General features: G+C 29.1%; 1 protein-coding gene across 3 annotated transcripts in view; it reads left to right on the forward strand.

Annotated features, from left to right (window-relative positions):
• LOC106682106 (ubiquitin carboxyl-terminal hydrolase 8) overlaps nucleotides 1-14,097 on the forward strand; it is a 25,166-nt gene extending 11,069 nt beyond the window's left edge. Inside the window, exons 8-20 of one of the 3 annotated variants that reach the window (XR_001343347.2) lie at nucleotides 134-265; nucleotides 965-1,080; nucleotides 1,754-1,816; nucleotides 2,411-2,439; nucleotides 2,606-2,691; nucleotides 3,777-3,872; nucleotides 9,026-9,256; nucleotides 9,337-9,441; nucleotides 10,199-10,420; nucleotides 11,055-11,188; nucleotides 12,463-12,666; nucleotides 13,572-13,848; nucleotides 13,975-14,097. Coding sequence is in view for 1 of the 3 variants with exons in the window: in XM_014422784.3 (XP_014278270.1) it covers nucleotides 134-265; nucleotides 965-1,080; nucleotides 1,754-1,816; nucleotides 2,411-2,439; nucleotides 2,606-2,691; nucleotides 3,777-3,872; nucleotides 9,026-9,256; nucleotides 9,337-9,441; nucleotides 10,199-10,420; nucleotides 11,055-11,188; nucleotides 12,463-12,666; nucleotides 13,572-13,680 (1,527 nt within the window). In the remaining 2 variants the exon portion in view is untranslated. Of the gene's footprint in view, nucleotides 1-133; nucleotides 266-964; nucleotides 1,081-1,753; nucleotides 1,817-2,410; nucleotides 2,440-2,605; nucleotides 2,692-3,776; nucleotides 3,873-9,025; nucleotides 9,257-9,336; nucleotides 9,442-10,198; nucleotides 10,421-11,054; nucleotides 11,189-12,462; nucleotides 12,667-13,571; nucleotides 13,932-13,974 lie in introns of those variants that run through there. The other 2 variants (XR_001343348.2, XM_014422784.3) reach the window with 2 other exon arrangements.
• The last annotated feature ends 4,045 nt before the right edge of the window (nucleotides 14,098-18,142 follow it).

Raw genomic sequence — 18,142 nt, forward strand, 5'->3', positions numbered from 1 at the left:
TATATATTTATATTTATGAAATATCTGTTGTATTTCAGCTTAAGGTTTTTATGTTTTTTTTTCTTCAATCTGATTCTATTGTAGCAAATAATCGTAATTATTTTGTTTTAAAAATATCAATTTTTATTTTTAGCCCATTATTACTACTCCTGCCCCTCAGGTTTCTGATGTTAGTCTTGATTCTACAGAAATTGTTTCTCAGGAAAGTAATACTGAATCATCCACTTCTCCTGAAGAAGATTCAACACCTTCAGAAATCAATGAAGTAATTTAATTTCTATTAGCAATTTAATAAATGTTGTAAAAATTGAAAAATATTATTATTTTATTATCAGTAGAATGTATCAATTTTTACCATTAATTCAGGTTTATTACCTCAAGCAGTCTCATTTCTTATTATTTATTTATGTATGTTGTAGCTTTCAGTGTCCAGCATATCACCATATTCATCTTCCAATTTCGTTCTCAATATTTCTAGACATCATGCTTTAGAACACATTGATTCACTATCAGTTATTTTCATGGTGGAAAGGCTTCAATGTGAGCAACAACGCATACTGATGTCTTTCTACCATGACAATAACAGACAATGAATTAGCATATTCTAATGTATGATGTCCTGAAATGTGGAGAATAAAATTTAAAGATGAATATGGTGCTGGGAACTAAAAGCTTCAACTAGCATAACTAAAAAACAAGAAATAAGGCTGTTTAAGGTCATAAACCTAATTGAAAAAAAATTGTAGAAATAAGTGTAATTACTATATTATATTTACATTCAAAATAAATTGAAAACAAAAGTTTAATAGTTTAAAATAAATATTTTTAATTAAGAAAATATTATGCTAACTACAGAGTTGTTTTTAAATTTTAATTTTATTGGCAAGATTTCAAAATCAATTTCCTGAGAATATTAAATTCAATAATTCTATAGCCTGGGCTAATTAATTTTGTAATATTTAAGGTGACACCAAAGGAAGAAACTGAAGAAAAACCAACTGTTAATGAAACAAAATCAGTTCTGGATGAACTTCGTAAAATTAAACCATCCTTAGATGCCTCTATTCATCCTGAAACCCGGTGAGAATTTTTAAATATAGTTAGTGTTTTACAAAATTTGTATTATATATAGATTTATATTTTTTAATTAGTAAATGATATTAGTCTCTTTTCAATTGAACTTGATTACTTCAAAAGTTTTTTATCGGTCATATTGAAGTATTGTTAATAACTAAAATCTATTAGAATCTAGAAACATTATTAAACATCTATTAATGTATAGACCTAATCAAACATTCACCTTATTATAAATTATAATTAAAGCTTTGTGCCAAAAGGAGTTGTAATGTAGTCAAGCGAGCATATTGTTATAAATCATTATTTTGTTTTAATTTTAAAATATAATTTTTGAAAAATTCTGTACCAATCGTGAAGAGGTTGAAGTTTAGTTAAATAGGTAAAGTGTTATCAACTTCTTCTAATTTGGTACAGAAAATCCCCAAATGTTCCAGGGAAATTTTCTTAATTCACCCTTTAAATCATTATTTGTGTTTGATAAAAAAAAAAAAAAGTGTATGTTACTATGTAATATCGATGAAATATTATATGAAAAACACATAACATTAAATGTTTTGATGGAATTCTGTTTCACTTTTATATATAATTAAATTATTATTATATTATTTAAACATTCTGTTAGGAATTATTGTATTCTAATTAGTAGTTCTTTTAATGCTATTTTAATTTTGTTCAGTGAAACAGTTAATGTTGCTGAAGTGGATCTGAAAATAAAACCAGAGCATGGTTCAAATCAAAGGTCAGGTATAATTTTATATTGATAAAAGTTATAGATACATCTTAGTATAGATTGATAGAAAAAATATATATTCTGAGTCAAGGTCCCTTTAGAATAGTACACAAATAGAGGAACAATATAAAATATATCTTGCTGAGAGACTAAGTTAAAACTTATCAAATTAAAAACACATAGAGTATTTTATCTTAGTATCTAGTCTATTGTTTCTGGTCCTATCTATTTTATTATAAGACAATTTATCAGAGTTTATTTTTAAAAAAAACATTTGTTTACCTCCAAGTTTTTGCTGACTTTTATTCTCACTTCTTGTTTTCCACATTGTTGAAGGGATATCAAGACAAGTAAGTTACTACTTTTTAATATTACACTGCCGGTTGGTGGGGACGTAGTTCTTTTGAGTATAGAGATTGATTGACATTGAAGCTAACAATAACTCAGGTTATCATGTCACGAATATTTTTCCAAAATATTTATTGAAATTAACTGTTAACTGAAATAGTTATATTGCTATTTGTGCTTCTTAATTATTGTTTAACATTAATTTTTTTCCTTTAGTACTTATAAGTTTTTAAATTGTTACTCTTTTCATTTCAGACCTACTGCTGAAAAACCAGTTGTGGAAGGTAGGTTTAGGTTTATGCTATTTTTAGCCTATAGATTTTTTTTACTATAAACATAAGATATATGGGTAAAATAAAAGTTGGTAGTTACTTTGCAATATTTTATTAACTTTTTAAAATCATTATTTAATATTTGCAATTATTATTGATTAAATATAAACTGTTGTAGGTACTTACAAAATACCTCTCAAAAAAGATGACGGACCTCCATCTTCAATTCTTAAAAGATCCTCTTCTTCTCCTAATATTGCTAAGGTGATTTTAAACTAATTTACCAATTTTTCCTATTAATTTGATATCCTATTTGATTTTACATTGTATGGTATATATCTTGCTTTTAAAAGATGAAGGTAGGCTACCAAATATAGAAATAGATAAATGAGACAGGAGTCCTTCATGGGCTGTAACACTATGAATAATTGTAAGGCACTAATATTTGTATTATTTAAAACATAAGTAGTATTATTTAGAACATAAAATAGGGAGTCTTCTTGATTCTACCTTAGATGTGTGTTACTTCCAATCTAGTAACAGTCTCTAAAACAAGTGAACACTTCAAGTTTTTTTATTTGTTTTTTTTTTTTAATAAGATTTATTAATTCGATACTAAAATTGAGCAATCTTGTTTGTTAAAGTTATCTAATATCATGAACAATAAAATTAAGCATAATATAAGCATTTGGTAATTTATTATTGTTTTCGGTGAGCATACTTTAAAAGTACTACTTAAAACCGTAAACTTTTAAATATTCTAAAGCTCAAATATAATTTTTGACTTCATATAGTGTCTTACATGGTTAAATTAGAATCATGTAAAATTTGTTTTTGTTGACCATGGATTAATATGAGAAAATGGTCGGGGGTGCTGTCAGAAGTGAAGAACACTAATAAGTGATACATATTTTGTTCTATCAATGTTTCGACCTAAAAAATATTACAACAAATATTTCATACTATTTGTTGCAATATTTTTCATGTCTTGTCTACTTATATGAAAGAAGACTAAAGATATGAAAATCAGACTACCTTCTCATGATCTCAAGACATTTAGAGGACTTGAATGTATGTGTATATATATCATGTCTGTCTTATTTTATTTTATTCTTATTGCATTTTATTTTTAGTAGTTAGTTATCATAGATTCAGATATAAGATATTGAATATTAAATTTTGAACTAGGATGCTTTAAATCCCTATTTGTAATCTAGTCTTCAAATCCAAATTTCAATTTGAGAATCCTCACTAATATAAAATAATAGCTATCAATAAATTTAATTAACAATAAAAGAAATATTTATAGTTTAAAAATTTAGTCAAACTTGACAAATTATTTTTTTTAGTTGGACGATGAAGGTATTTCAAGAATTCCATCATTCACACGTGCTAATAAACCAGTTGCCTACGCTGAAAGAGCAGATTCAACTTATGGGAAAACTGTAAGTTTATTTTCATTCAATTTCTAATGAATATGTGATTCACTCATTGCCAATCTTTAATTTATAGATTCGAATTAGTAAAGTAATAAATAAAAATAAAATGTTGTGTTCTTTTTGTATATTGTTGTTGTAAAGTAATAATTGTCATGAGTGGTAATCATTATACAAATAAGTATAATAACATTGACATCATTTTTATTCAAATTGCATTAAAATTAACAACAAAATGAAAACTTTGAAGTAAACTTAATATTATTAACATTGCTATAAACTGTTAATATAATTTTTATTGAATTTCATTTATTTAAGTTTGACACTAGATAACACTTAATATGAAATTATTATAAATGGATTGAAAGGCACCCAGCTTTAATCTCCCAGCATTCATATGGCTGGGCACGTGCCCCTCACCTTTTGCCTCTTGCCTCGTGAGGTCTAATCTCGTTAGCATTGTTGTTGTTTCCTTTTTACTTTTTATTGAAATAAAAATGATAGTTCTTATAAATTATAGATATTATATACAAATAATTGTTTAATTATTAAATATTAATTCCTAGTTTGTATTTTGTATTTATATTTATTTATTTTTTAATAATAATTTCTTCAGTTTTAATTTTATTATCTATATTGATTCTTTATTATTATATTTTATATGCTTACTTTATGGCAACAGTTATGTTTTATTATTTATTGTTATATAGAATCTATTTTCTCCTTTTATAATTTTAAAGGTTGTATTTCACCTTGAAAATAAATTTTTATATCTTTATCTCTTAAAGTAATATTTATTTTTGTAACTTTCATAATTTTTTTTAGTTTCAAATCATGACATTTTTATCAATAAAATAATAGTATGGGAATATTTTTAATTAGATTTGTGGATAGTGTTGAGGTGAGGTGGGGGTGGGGGTAAGAGGGTGCTCAGTTAGTTGGTGTAAGCCTGTTAGTTGAGAGTTCTATTCCAACAATGGTAGTCCTCATTGAAAAATATCAGCATCATTTCAAACTTCCTTCTAATTTTCTGTTTCGAACAAAAAGGGTCAGGAAATTTTTGTACTTTTTACAGACAAGTTATGGAATTTGAAGTATGAGACAAATAGAATATTGCTAAGGTACAGATAAACATGTAAAACTGCTTTCATATTTTGATTTCTGACTTATTTTCTACACAAATTTTTAAAGTCATACTAAATATTTTATTAAATTTGTTCATTTATTAATTTTAATTTTTTTTTTATTGGCCTGAAATACTTCAAATTACCTGGTTGGTTTAAAATAATTTGTTTATATTGTCTATTTGTTTAAAATTTCATTTTACGATCACATATTTATTTAGTTGATTATTTGTGATCAGATGACAGTTTTTATCCATTTTGATATTTAATTTTCCTTTGTATGCATTTGTCCAAATATTTTTTTTATGCAGTTATATCCCTTTTTAATTAACATAATTTATATATATATATATTTTTTTATAAATATATATTATTTAATACAAACTGTTTCATTTAATACTTTTTTTATTAAAAAAATGTATTTCTGCTTTACCGATAGGTATAAATATCTGTACCCTAGACCAGTTATGTGGAAAGTTAAATGCTTTTATAAGAACTTTAGGTTTATAACTTCTGCCAAGAGGAAAGGAAAATCTGATCACTATAACCGATGGTCATTATAAACACACACAATTTTTTTTTCAAAATAAATTGTAAACAACAATAATGAAACTAAACTGGATTTGGTGAATGACATAATTCTTCCTTTTTCAAATAAAATAATTTATTTCATAAAATCAGCAACAGCGTTTTAAGAAAATTCCCCATCTTCAATAAGAATAATAAAAATATCACAAATACATGAAAACAACATACCACATGTTTATTGTAAAAATGGTGCTTATTATTATTTTGTTAATCTGTAGTTATGACTAATATAATAATAATAATATTTTATAATGTCTATGTTACATAGGAAAAAAGTATTCGTAAATACTTTAGGAATCAATATAATAAAATAGGACGGTTTCGTCACCATTGAATATTTTTTCATCTGTACAGCTCCCACAAATTTAAGGCTAGAGCTGGGCAATTTTATTTATAACTTATTTTTGTCCAGCTCTGTTAGGGTAAGCAGGCGATCCTTCGGTTCAAGAGGTATTTTAGTACAGGTGAGGAAATTTAAATCTCAGAATACATAAGGGGTAGGTTTTGGAGTATTTTTCCCAATATATCTGAAAATTCCTCTTTGAAACTGTGTACTTACTTTTTCTTAAGTAGCCTAAACAGTTGATGTTGTGGGAGAAATTCTCAATTCTTTCTTCAGCATTTTCATCTCAAGAATTTGACTCTGTAAGAACCATAACAAAGGGAAATACCTGGTAAATACAAACAAACCATCCCAATTCATATGGACTGAATTTGTTAGTATCATTTCCATGAAAAATCAAACTCCGCCAAAGTCATTGTGATTATCATATATAATTTTGATTCTAGGATTACTGTAACAGATATCAGTCTTACTACTGCTGCCTTTGTAAGCACTATTTTGTTTGTTTTGTACACATGAAGACCAAACTTTTACTTGAACTCTGGCCTTTACAGACAATATGTTTTTTTAGCAAACGTCCTTATATGGAATTTAGACTGTACTTTTATTTGGAGAGTTCTACTTTCTTAAATCTACTCTTTTAAAAAGTTAGTTGGATGTTGCATTGTTTTCTTTTTTCCGAGGTATAGAGATTTTTTTACTGAGAGGGGGTTATCAGAGTTTATTTACTTTTTTTTTTCTATCAGAAGTTTGAACTAACATTTTTACTTATTGACTTTTCATTTTTGAGAAAGGGTATTCACAGATTATTTTACAAGACTTGGTTATTTGGACTCTTAAAATTTGTATTTATGTAGAAAAATCAGATTTTAAAGTTTTCATGATCACAAAACTTTATCTTACAATATATTCCATAGGTAAGTGAAAGTAAAAAGTGAAATAACAGATTTTCCATAAGAACATCCGCAGAATATTGAAAAAAAATGGGTGTAAAGTTCATATCTTTGTTAATATTGATCCAATGCAGATGATTTGTATTTTATTTTGTAGAGAAATTAATTAACATTCAATTTACTAAGTATGAAAAGTTTGAGGTATTAAAGGTGAAGACATTAGAAAAGTTAAGTTTAGGCACAATAGTCTATTGAAAACATGTTTTTCAGTTATTGTGCAGTTGCTATTGTACATAGAATGCCTGGTTTAGTAGATAGGCCTTCAGGTGCTGAAACCTTACCTTAAAAAAAAAAAAAAAATCACTATACCCATTCAAGAAATAATTGTACCAGATACACAGATAAATTGCTAAAAGTTAATTATCTAAACCAAAAGCAAAAATTTATTTAAAAATGCACAAACAATATGACTCAATTACAATGTCTTACCTAGTATCGGTAGGGAAGTAAAAATGATCATATATTTAATAATTTTGGCTGCATATGTTTAGGATTTTTGCTGCAGATTTTAGGACTTTTCAGTGCATATAAATCCAGTCTCTGATCATGACATTATTATTAATGATATTTAAACTCACGTTCCGTGCTTCCTTGTGGTATACATAGTTTAGCTCTAATTGTTTAAAATTGCTCTAACTCTTCACTACTACTGGCAGCTACATTATGTATTAAAGCTCAAATTGCAGACATATTATATGAAAAGATAATACAAAATAAGAGAAAGCAAAATTTTCAGTACAAGAATCATTGATGTAATATAATAAAATTACATATGAGAAAATATAATCATGTTCCACAATACATTTGATTTATAAACATTGTTGTTTTTGTAAATAAATATATATTTAATTTAGTAATTACAATTTTTCAAATAGTTAGCAACATTTATCAAAATTAAACTTCAAAATTAGGTTGACTATTATTAAATTACCAGACTATAGCTAAAGTAATCCATGTTAGCTGCATTATTTTGTGTAAGTATTCAGTATTGCCAAAAATAAAATATTCATTTTGAAAATAAATCTCAGCTGTCTACTTCTTTGATATCTGTTTTAAATTATTCAAGGTTTATCATCAAAAATGCAAGCATTTATTAAAAAAAAAAAAAATTATTATTTGCACATTTTTAATTAATATTTTGAGCTTTGTACAAGCTTTGTACTTGAGAACAAAATTGGTTTTACAATATTGACCACAAACAACGGCTGAACCAGAGGCCGTTCATGGAGTGCACTTCCCAAAAGAACATTAAATTATTTTTCTTCAGAATCATTTAAAAATTGGACCATCACAATTTAAAAATATTGAAATTAAAATTTAAGTTTAAAATATTGAAATTTACTGAACATTGATACTTAAAACAATGATCAAATATTGAAATATCTGTATTTCCACTCACATAACGTTCCTTACAGCTTTGGCTGAAAACTCTAATACAAAAATTGTTTATTTTATCTGCGATAATATTGGCCGATGAAGATTTTTTAGCTTGGCTTATTGCACATTTAATTATCTTTCAAATGAGCATCTAGTATGCTCTGGGACATCTATTAAGTTTTAATTTGAATTATTCAAAAAACTAAGAATAAGTGAATAATGGGTTTGCCTTTAATGGAAGGATAAGATACGACCCTTGAGCAAAGTAGCGATTAAAAGCATGGCATCAGTAGCTACCCCGCACTGTAAGGCACAAAGGAAATTGTGGTAGGAAAAAAAGATCATTGACAATATTATGATTACAATACTCATCTATTCTCTTGTAAAAGTTTCTCTCTACAACTTTTGTTAAACTTTATTTAAAATCAGAGTTATTTTGTAGTAAAAATTCGATTAGGATCTGCTACCATTTGACTCATATAGGTTACAACTTCTTCATTCATCCTATGCAGTTAAAAACCTGATGACATTCTTATAGCTTGTATTATATCATAACATGTGTCTTTGATGATGTGTTCATATTTATCTTCTAGTTTCTCGAGGAGGTGGTACTTTATCTAGTGTTCTTGAAACTTACTTTTTCAGTTTGTTCGTTATCTTATATTTTAGCTGTTAGCTGTATCAAACATAGTATAATTTACATATTTATTATTTTTATGAAAATAGTTAAGTTATTTTAATATTGGTTAAACTAGAGGTCGTTGTTGTATATTTTAGGTTGCTGGTCTCACTGGTTTGAAAAATTTTGCCAATAACTGCTACATGAATTCAATTCTTCAATGCCTTAGCAATACTGATCCTCTCGTGAAGGAGTTAATATCTATCAACAGGCCAGTTGCTACAAACCCTCAAAGCAAAACAAAGGGGCGTGTTGCACAAGAAGTTATAACTGCCTTCAGAAACATGTGGTCAGGAGATGTTCGAGTCTATTCCATAAAGGATTTAAAGGTAATTTATTTTATTAATGTTTCAAGTAATTGAGAAATTTTTAAAAATCGATTTAATAATTGTTTGTTTGACTATTCCAGACATTGCTAGGAAGCTTAAAAGAAATTTTTAAGGGTACTGGACACCAAGATTCAAATGAGTTCCTAATAATTTTGCTTGAATACTTACATGATGATCTGAATATTGTAAGTAATTGCTATATAATATATAATATTTTTAAAAATTCAATTGTATTCCAGCATAATTTTACAAACTTCTTTGTGTATAAAATAAGTCTTATTTACATTTCAGTGAAACGTTTGCTCATTAAAATTATTCTCCACAATATAGGCCATTATTTTCAATTAATTTAATCCATCTTTCTGACCAAAATAGAATTTGATGATGACACCAGTCTTTGGTTTGTGAGATGAAAAACTTCTATGCTGATCCTTATATTTTTTGAAATGCTAAACTTTTTAAAAAAAATGAAACATTGATGGGAAAAGGCCATAGTCAGATGATGTAACAACAGTATTGTAAGGAGAATGTAATAAGATGCTAACACCCCCCATTTTTCTTTGACCAGCATGAAAGTTGGGAAGAAACATTTTCCTGCTGAAATATTTTAATACCAGGAACAAATCATTGCACACAGACATTTATAATGGCCTAATGTTGATAGTTACTTAGTTATAAATTTAGCTTATTTAAATTACTTCATGAGGAAAAGATAAATAAATATGTTTTTTGTTTATTTTCTGTCCGCACCCCATCCCTCTCCTCTCTCCCCCCTCTCCCTCCAGACCATCTTCTCTTATTAATCTACTATCAACTAATAAAACCTCATTATAAATTACTCTATATATGATTTTTATTGTGATTATTATTTCCAACTAAACTTAGCCAACTTTTTTTTGTTTGATCAATTTTTAATCATGTTAATTTTCATTTGTTTTCCAGCCTGCTTCTGGTGAAAGTCGATTAGATGGTGCCAGAGAAGACACTGGAGAAAAAGCTTGGGGTGAATTCCGACGGAAAAACTGTTCCATTATTCAAAGGCTTTTCTATGGGCAGCATAGATCAACAGTCACTTGTTCCACCTGTCAACATCAAAGCGTTACCTTTGAACAGTTTTTTAATCTTTTCGTGCCAATCCCATCCAGAGAATCTGTTAGTTTAAGCGTAAGTTTTTTTTATCACTATTTCATAATAAATGTTAAAAATAATAGTATAATTAAAAATAATTGTATTTAGTCATTTTGTTCCATTGATTAATAAATGAAATAATGTTTTTTAATTAATCTTTTTATTTGGCTATTCGGTGTTCTGAGTTTCCATTGTGATCAATTTTGTTTAGTAAAGTAGAATCTAGGATTCCATTATACTATGTTTCCATTACTATGCTACGTTCACACCGCTTCATCCATTCCTAGCAAACCTTTACTTGTTCCAGCGAATATATATTTTTTTTAAATTTTATTCCAGAACAAGGATTTTTATTCTGAGTCATTTAAGTTTTCTTAAAATTTATTTGTAAAATGTTACAATAAATAGATAACTGTAGTCTATAATGTAGAATTACTATAGTCTGTTAGTCAACAACAATGCTAAGAGAATACTGCTAAGTAATGGGAAACTACTATCCAACTTTTCCTTATACCCTGCCTCTAATCCCTTACTGGATTAGAGAATAAAGGTGTTTTTTTTTTTAAATCTATAATCATAAGTGACCAATAATCATTGTGCTTACATGAGTGTGTGTATTGTTACTATAAATTTCTAATTATAAAGTCATTTTCAAGCATTTCTTTTACAGGATTGTATTCAGTTATATATGTCAGGAGAAAAGATTAGTGGATGGAAATGTCCGAAATGTAAAGATGAAAGGAATGCTACAAAGAAGTTTGACATTTCAAGGCTTCCTCCTATCTTAGTTATTGCTTTAAAAAGGTATAATATTCATTATATCATGTTTTCTTAAAACCTTATCACTTTTTTCTATGCTCTTGTGAACAGATGTTGGTACATTGGTAAAACATTCTAGTTATCAGGAATTGAAAATTAATGTTTACTTCATAAGAGTTTCAATTGCAAATTAATTTTTGTATTTGTAAAATAAAAATATGTTCGAAATTTTTATATTTCATAAGTTTCAATTTAATTACATTTTAAGTTGTATCTGTTAAAACTTAGAATACAATTTTTTTTAATTAGTTTTAATAGAATATAGTACATAGTTGAAGATTAAAAAAAAAGAAAATTGAAATATAAAAATTTTGAGTAAATAAACAGGTCTTAAGTGACAGTAGCTTCATTGTCACTACATTTACTATGTAATTATTATTATTATTAAACTCCACAAACTATGCAACATATTCACTGCTAAACTAAATGCAATAGCAGCAGCACTTCACTTCTGTTTGTCTTTGAACGACACCAACATAACAATAATTACAGACTCATTAAGCTCGATAAAAGGTTTAGACTGTATGTATCCAGAGCATCCATTTTCACTTAAAAACTCTACACAATATGGGTATGTCGGTTACATTTATATGGATTCCAAGCCATGTAGGAATTGCAGGAAATGAACTAGCAGATCATGCTGCAAGAGAAGCACTCGCGCTTCCGGGATGGGGTAAAGCAATTTTAACTCCGTCAGAGATGAGGAGGCCTTCTGGAAAGGAAGTCAAAGATAAATGGCAATCTTTGTGGAATGAAAACCCAATCAGTAAATTAAAAATTATTAAAAAGGATGTCAAGCCCTGGGGTACCTCCAGTCGCAAATGCCGTTGAGGTTGTACTGAGAGTTATTAGCCTGAGAATAGGTCACTTGAGGCTCACCCATTCCCATCTTATTTCAAAAGAAACGCCTTCGAACTGCCAGTATTGCAACAACAAAACTATTTTTATGTCAAGCGGTGTTCTATATCAATATCAGTAGCCAATGTGTCAGTGCTCCCCATCTCTACCTCCAGTCGAGTATAATCACATCATACTCTGATCAATAAATTATGCAATGATTCTTCTATGAAATAATTTTAATTAATCAATACAGGCTGTAGCGGCGCAGTGTGTCTTACTAATTTATGGTTTGGAAGGTTGACTGTAGAAAATGGAAGCATACTTTCTAGATAGATTGATATAATGATAATCCAGTGATAAGTTTACCACCATGTATGAAACATAATATCTTGGTACATAACGTATTCATTTTTTTTCAGATTTACTCATGAAGAAGATTCATGGCTTCAAAAAAAAGAAAATCTTGTCACTTACCCCCTTGAAGATTTGGATATGGAAAGGTTCACTATCAGGGGTTCTGAACAGAGGTATAAAAGATATAATCTTTATGCCATGTCTACACATACTGGGACCCTACGTGCAGGCCACTACAAAGCAATATGTAGAAACCATGTCACAAATAAGTAAGATATTATTTATTTTTCGGGTTAGTTTGCAGACCTCTTAGATTGTTTTAGTTCCTGCTTCCTCCATCTTTCTCTGTCTTGAATTCCTTTCTTATTTACAGTATGCAACCGTTTGTGTATTTAGCCTATACATTTAGTTATTGGTTTCTAGCATGTCCTACACTAATTATTGTACCATTCGTAGTTATGTTGGGGCAACTACTCCAAAAGCATTCCTTCCTCCTCTCTCCTGCTCCATCCATCCCTCCTTGCCTTGTATGGATGCTTTGCTTTATAAATTTCTTCCATTTCTGTTGTGGTTCTGATCATTGTTAAATTAATGATAGAAAATATGTTCCTTTTTAAAGTAATGGTAAGTTCAATACATTCTTTTCAAAAAGTTATTTTACGTTCTTTATTTTCATTACATTAAATGCAAACTGTCATAATGCAAAGGTAAACAGGAGCCTACGATTTATGTGTTCCTCAAGCATCAAGCTTCCTAGGATAGATTGGTTAGTTCAATATACTCAATATTAAATTTTTTCTTTAGAAATTTTCTCTCCCTTAAAAATGATTGATTTATAAAGATAAATAATTCGATGCTAACGATGGTTTGATGATAGTAAATTTATGACAAAACTAATTCATAATTTCTAAGTTATTTTTTTAATTGACGGAAATTGAATTCTATTTATAATGAGCTGAAATAATGTAAAATACATATCAAAATGTTAAAAAGAATTCAAGTTGGTGGCTTGACAAGGCAGCTGTGAGAAGTTATGTTGCTGGAAAGACTTGTAACCTACCAGCCTAATATCTGCCTAAGAGGTTGTTCTTTATGATCATTGCCTATTTATAAGTTCATATTAATTTTTTTTTTTTTTCAATCAATTTTGTTCTTATTCTAAGTATTTTTCTAGGTGGCATATGTTCGACGATCAGACTGTTGAAGCATTACCTGCTCACAGTGTACGTAACAATCCAGAAGTCTACATACTTTTTTATAATGCAGTCATTGAAAATTGTTAACATGATATATATCCTTTTGTTCATTTACAGCTTATTCTTAAATAATGTTTGTTTCTTACAAATGTTATTTATTTATATCTAAAAAATAATGAAGAACCTCCACAATATTGTAAATAGTATTGCCTCAAAAATGAAACTTTCAATTACTGAAACTGATGCCAAAAATATGTAAATTTCTTGTATATATATATATTGATATAAGTATTTGTTGATAAAAAATAAATTGATGTATTACTGTTGTTTGTTTTAAATCCTGAGTCTTATTATAACATTCCATACTTTTTGAACATGAAGTGACTTCTGAATTTCCAAAGTTATAACCTAAAGAAGACTCTTGTGTATGAATATGTGCCATGTTGTCAGTAAAGATTTGAGAGAGAAGAGGAAGTGATATAATGTTTTAAAAGAAGAAAAAAGGTAAAGATTTTTTTATTTGCTTTTGGCATATCATCCATATAAGTTTTGTATATGTATATATAGTTGAAACCGTGAAAAATTTAAATATTAGAAGATGGTCAGGGTTGCGGTCAAAAAAATAACAAATAGTTATAAACTATTTAGTTATAAACTCACTAAGGCAGAGGCTAAACTCATTTAGTCAGAATCTCTTCCTTTACTCCCTGATGAAGACCTGAAATTTAGGTTGAAACATCGGCACGAATAAATATTTTTTTGTTTATTTGCTGACCACACACCCCGACCATCTTCTCCACATATTAATCTACGGTCAACAATCAACACCTCATTATAAAATATTTTTAATTTATATTGAATAGTGTGGGGGCTAAAAGTTTTCATTTTATTTTTAATTAAAGAAAAATGAACTGAGTGTTATATAATTACTTATTTAATCAATTATAAACATTTTTTAAGTTTATTTTTATATATTTTATTACTTACATTTTTCGGGACCGACACCACCAGTTAATCAGAAATGAAAGAAATAATAAAATTAAAGTTATAAGCTAACTCATATATCAGCTAAAGATTAAAATGTAATCAGAACTTAATATATAGGTGATATGTATATTAATACATGACGCTAAATTTATCAGACTAATTTCAAATGATTTTAAAAAAAAAATAACCGACTACGGAAATGACCCTATCTTGTATTCTTATTTCTTCTAAAAGACATAATGTTATTACTCATAACCTTAAACATATCATGGATTATTAGTGATGTCTATAAAAAAATATAGACTTGTTTTAGTTTTCGGGTTCCTGCCACATCTGAACGGAACTCGAGACTTCTGAAAACACATTAATATACTTTCTTTATGTTTACATGTGCAGATACAAGTGCTTTTCCATGGGCTTTGATGACCTCAGGGTCTTACGCCCTAAAGCCCCAGCTAACAACAACAAGAGCTTTTTTGTATGGTGACATTCACAGTTACATGGGACTGAGTATACTTGCCAAGAGCCATAGCGTTAAGTGGAAGGCACTCGACTACTACACAATGCAGTTGATTCTCACGACGGCCACTGTTTTGAAATATTATAAAATATTTTGAACTAAAGTGTTTTAAAACACTCGCAAGATATTAATGAGCAATTTGAGACATCGACTTTAAAAATCGTTTGTGCAGTTTACTCAACACATCGCCCATGCGATCAGCAGGTTAGGTGACACCCCTAAATACATTACCCTCGTTTTGGCTTCACCGTAGTCGGGTAAAAATTCAATAGATTCGCGATTTAATTTAAATGAACGAACAGTCTTTTAAGTTTTTAACAGTTATTTTTCAAAAAGTCAGTTATTTTGTTTGGAACTTTAGATGAGAGCAGACATTTTTCCACATCTTTTTTTTGTAATTATAATAAAGTTAATCTCTGGGGATTCAACTACAAGGTATAATTGTGGTAATACCCCAGCGTATAATTCCATTTGACTTAAAAAGTTAAAGTTTAAAAGAAGTTAATAAAACTAATAAAATTGTAATCAAGTAAAGAAATAAATGACTTTGCAGAATGTATAGGGTTGTAAAATAAGTTCGTAGAGTTTTTACTGGTGATTTCAATAAAAATTTCAGATTCTTCCAAGTCAAAATTTCCGGTTCTGAACCGAGCAAACCACTTACGAACGGTGCTTTCTTCTTAAGGCATCGTCGCCATACACACTGCAAATTTTGTTAACCGTCTGTGCAGCAGATTTTAATTTTCGAAACTAAAAAATCATTAAATAACGAAAATAATTTTTTTTTTTCTATTCCATTTTGAGCAAGCAAAATACCATTAAAGATAAAAAAATATCGGTTGAAACTTATGCATAAAAGCGCCCTAACTAGTTCTTTTTTAGAATATGTAAACATTATTGACCAAGTAAACATGATTTTATGAACACATAGAGCATCGAATTGAAATATTGAAAAACGCTGAGAACTTATTTTACAACCTAATAGAGAAATAAAGCGCTAACTGAAGAAGATTAATAGAAAGGAGAAGCGAGTCGGCTTGTTCGGTTCAATTCGATCCTACCACACAAAGCCTTTACTCACCTGAGCTCGAATGATCATTCCATCACTTTGATGCACGGACTATCCTCGGCTCAAACCGTTCGGTTCGGATCGCTCCGTACTCACCTGACCAAAATGGGTGTGTTTTTTGGAACGTTTGCTCTATTGAATAGGCGCCCTTATCTGTTATGAGGCTAAATGTTTTGTGCTTTTCACAATCAGTAAGGAGCCTTTATAGCGTATTGAATTTATTGTATTACAATCCCTATCTTTGGGTATTTTATGTTTACAACAAGCAGCTTGAAATGTTCTTCAGACGAGTTTTAGCTGTTGACAACCAACTTTCTTCACGAGTTCTCTCCTTACCAAATGATTGCTACGATTTTCTCATTTTTTACCAGGCGTTATTCATTGAGGTCTCCTTGGACTTTATTATTTCACATAGACTTTTAGAACAACCTACTTGTTTCCTCTTTTTCACCTTTGTTTCATTCTACCACTTAAAGCTCTTTCCTTCTCCTCTGACTTCTCTTTCACCTCCTTAACAACAATTAGGATGTCTTTTTAAGAATATTCCATCCCGATTCTACATCCTTTTTAAAATTCACCTTTCTACATGTTTCGTCAAGGACAGATGCTAATCCGATGCTGATAACTGCGCTGCACAGCACTCCTACTTTTATGGATTTGTTTCACCGCAAAAAAAGATAATTAAAAAGTAGTTTTCATTTCTGTTTGTTATAGGAAACACTAACAATGAAGAAGGATTAACCAAGGCCGTAGATGGCACTTTAATGAAGTTTAGTTATGCATGTTTACTTATATTTGATCGCCTTTAGAAACCTTCAAAGACACCATTAATTAAGTTGTCCAATCAACTATGGATCAGAAAGGGAACTCAAAAGTTCTAAAAAATTTGCTCATTTATGTTTCTTGGGGACTGATTACAAATGTTTACTTTGTGAACTCCAATTTTCTGCTGTAGTATATAGAAAAAAAATCAAAACAAGCTCTAAAAAATAATCTTTTTCTCCAATAGCATGAAAACTATGCAATTTTCAGTAACACCAACTTATGCTAAATTAAGTTAATATAAATTCCTTCCTTTTTTTGCGTTTGGGGTATGGTTCAGCAGCAACAGATTTCATTGGACCAAATTTATCACTTACTGATCAGTGTAAGACGAGACGAGGATTCTCCGAGAAGCGAACATAGATGATTTTCTAGCCATCAGCAACTAAAACTCTGTAGTCGATAGAGACGGCAAAAAAGTAAATAGCTCAACCTACGAAAGATGAAAGAACCCAAACTTAATCAAGCAGATATAAATAATCTCTCTCTTTTCTAATTTAAAGTCAGATATGTGGTTGGGAAACTTGAAAAATTATTTATATCACAGCAAGGGAGAATTGGGCCCAACCAAATCTAAAAAAAATCACCATGGTTTGATGAGGAGTGTAGCCAGGCCACCACTATGAAGAACGAGGCCAACGATTTCATGCTTCAGAAGGAACTTGTTCGAGCCCCCGTCGATATTTAAAGGCAGCGCAAAAGAGAAGACAATTGGATTTATCGATGCGAAAAAAGAAATTAAGAGAATAAAGAGCTTGAAGAAATAAAACGATTGAGGAATACCAACCAGTATCCAAAAACCAATGATCGGATTTAAAATCTATTTGTACGTAAATCTATCTTTGGTTATACTACCATTCGGACTAACCATGTAGAGGTAACTAAACAACTCAGATAAATCGTTAGGGGACGAGAAGACCACAGGATATAAGACTATAATATACTACAAGTAGGGAATAACTACTTCGACTCCTTACTTAGCGAAAATTAGGTAAAGAAATCTAAACAGGAAGAAGTTGATCTTGGCCGAACATCAGAAGATGAACGCAAACCCCCAGACGAATATGAATTGTGTGAAGAAATAGACTTTAAAAAATTGCGTGAACAATAGAATTCCGAAACTAAGTTAGTGTTTACCCCACATATTTATT

The sequence above is a fragment of the Halyomorpha halys genome, unplaced genomic scaffold (genome assembly GCF_000696795.3).
Source record: "Halyomorpha halys isolate HHAL.00 unplaced genomic scaffold, Hhal_1.1 Scaffold390.1, whole genome shotgun sequence".
In the NCBI taxonomy this organism is placed as follows: domain Eukaryota; kingdom Metazoa; phylum Arthropoda; class Insecta; order Hemiptera; family Pentatomidae; genus Halyomorpha; species Halyomorpha halys.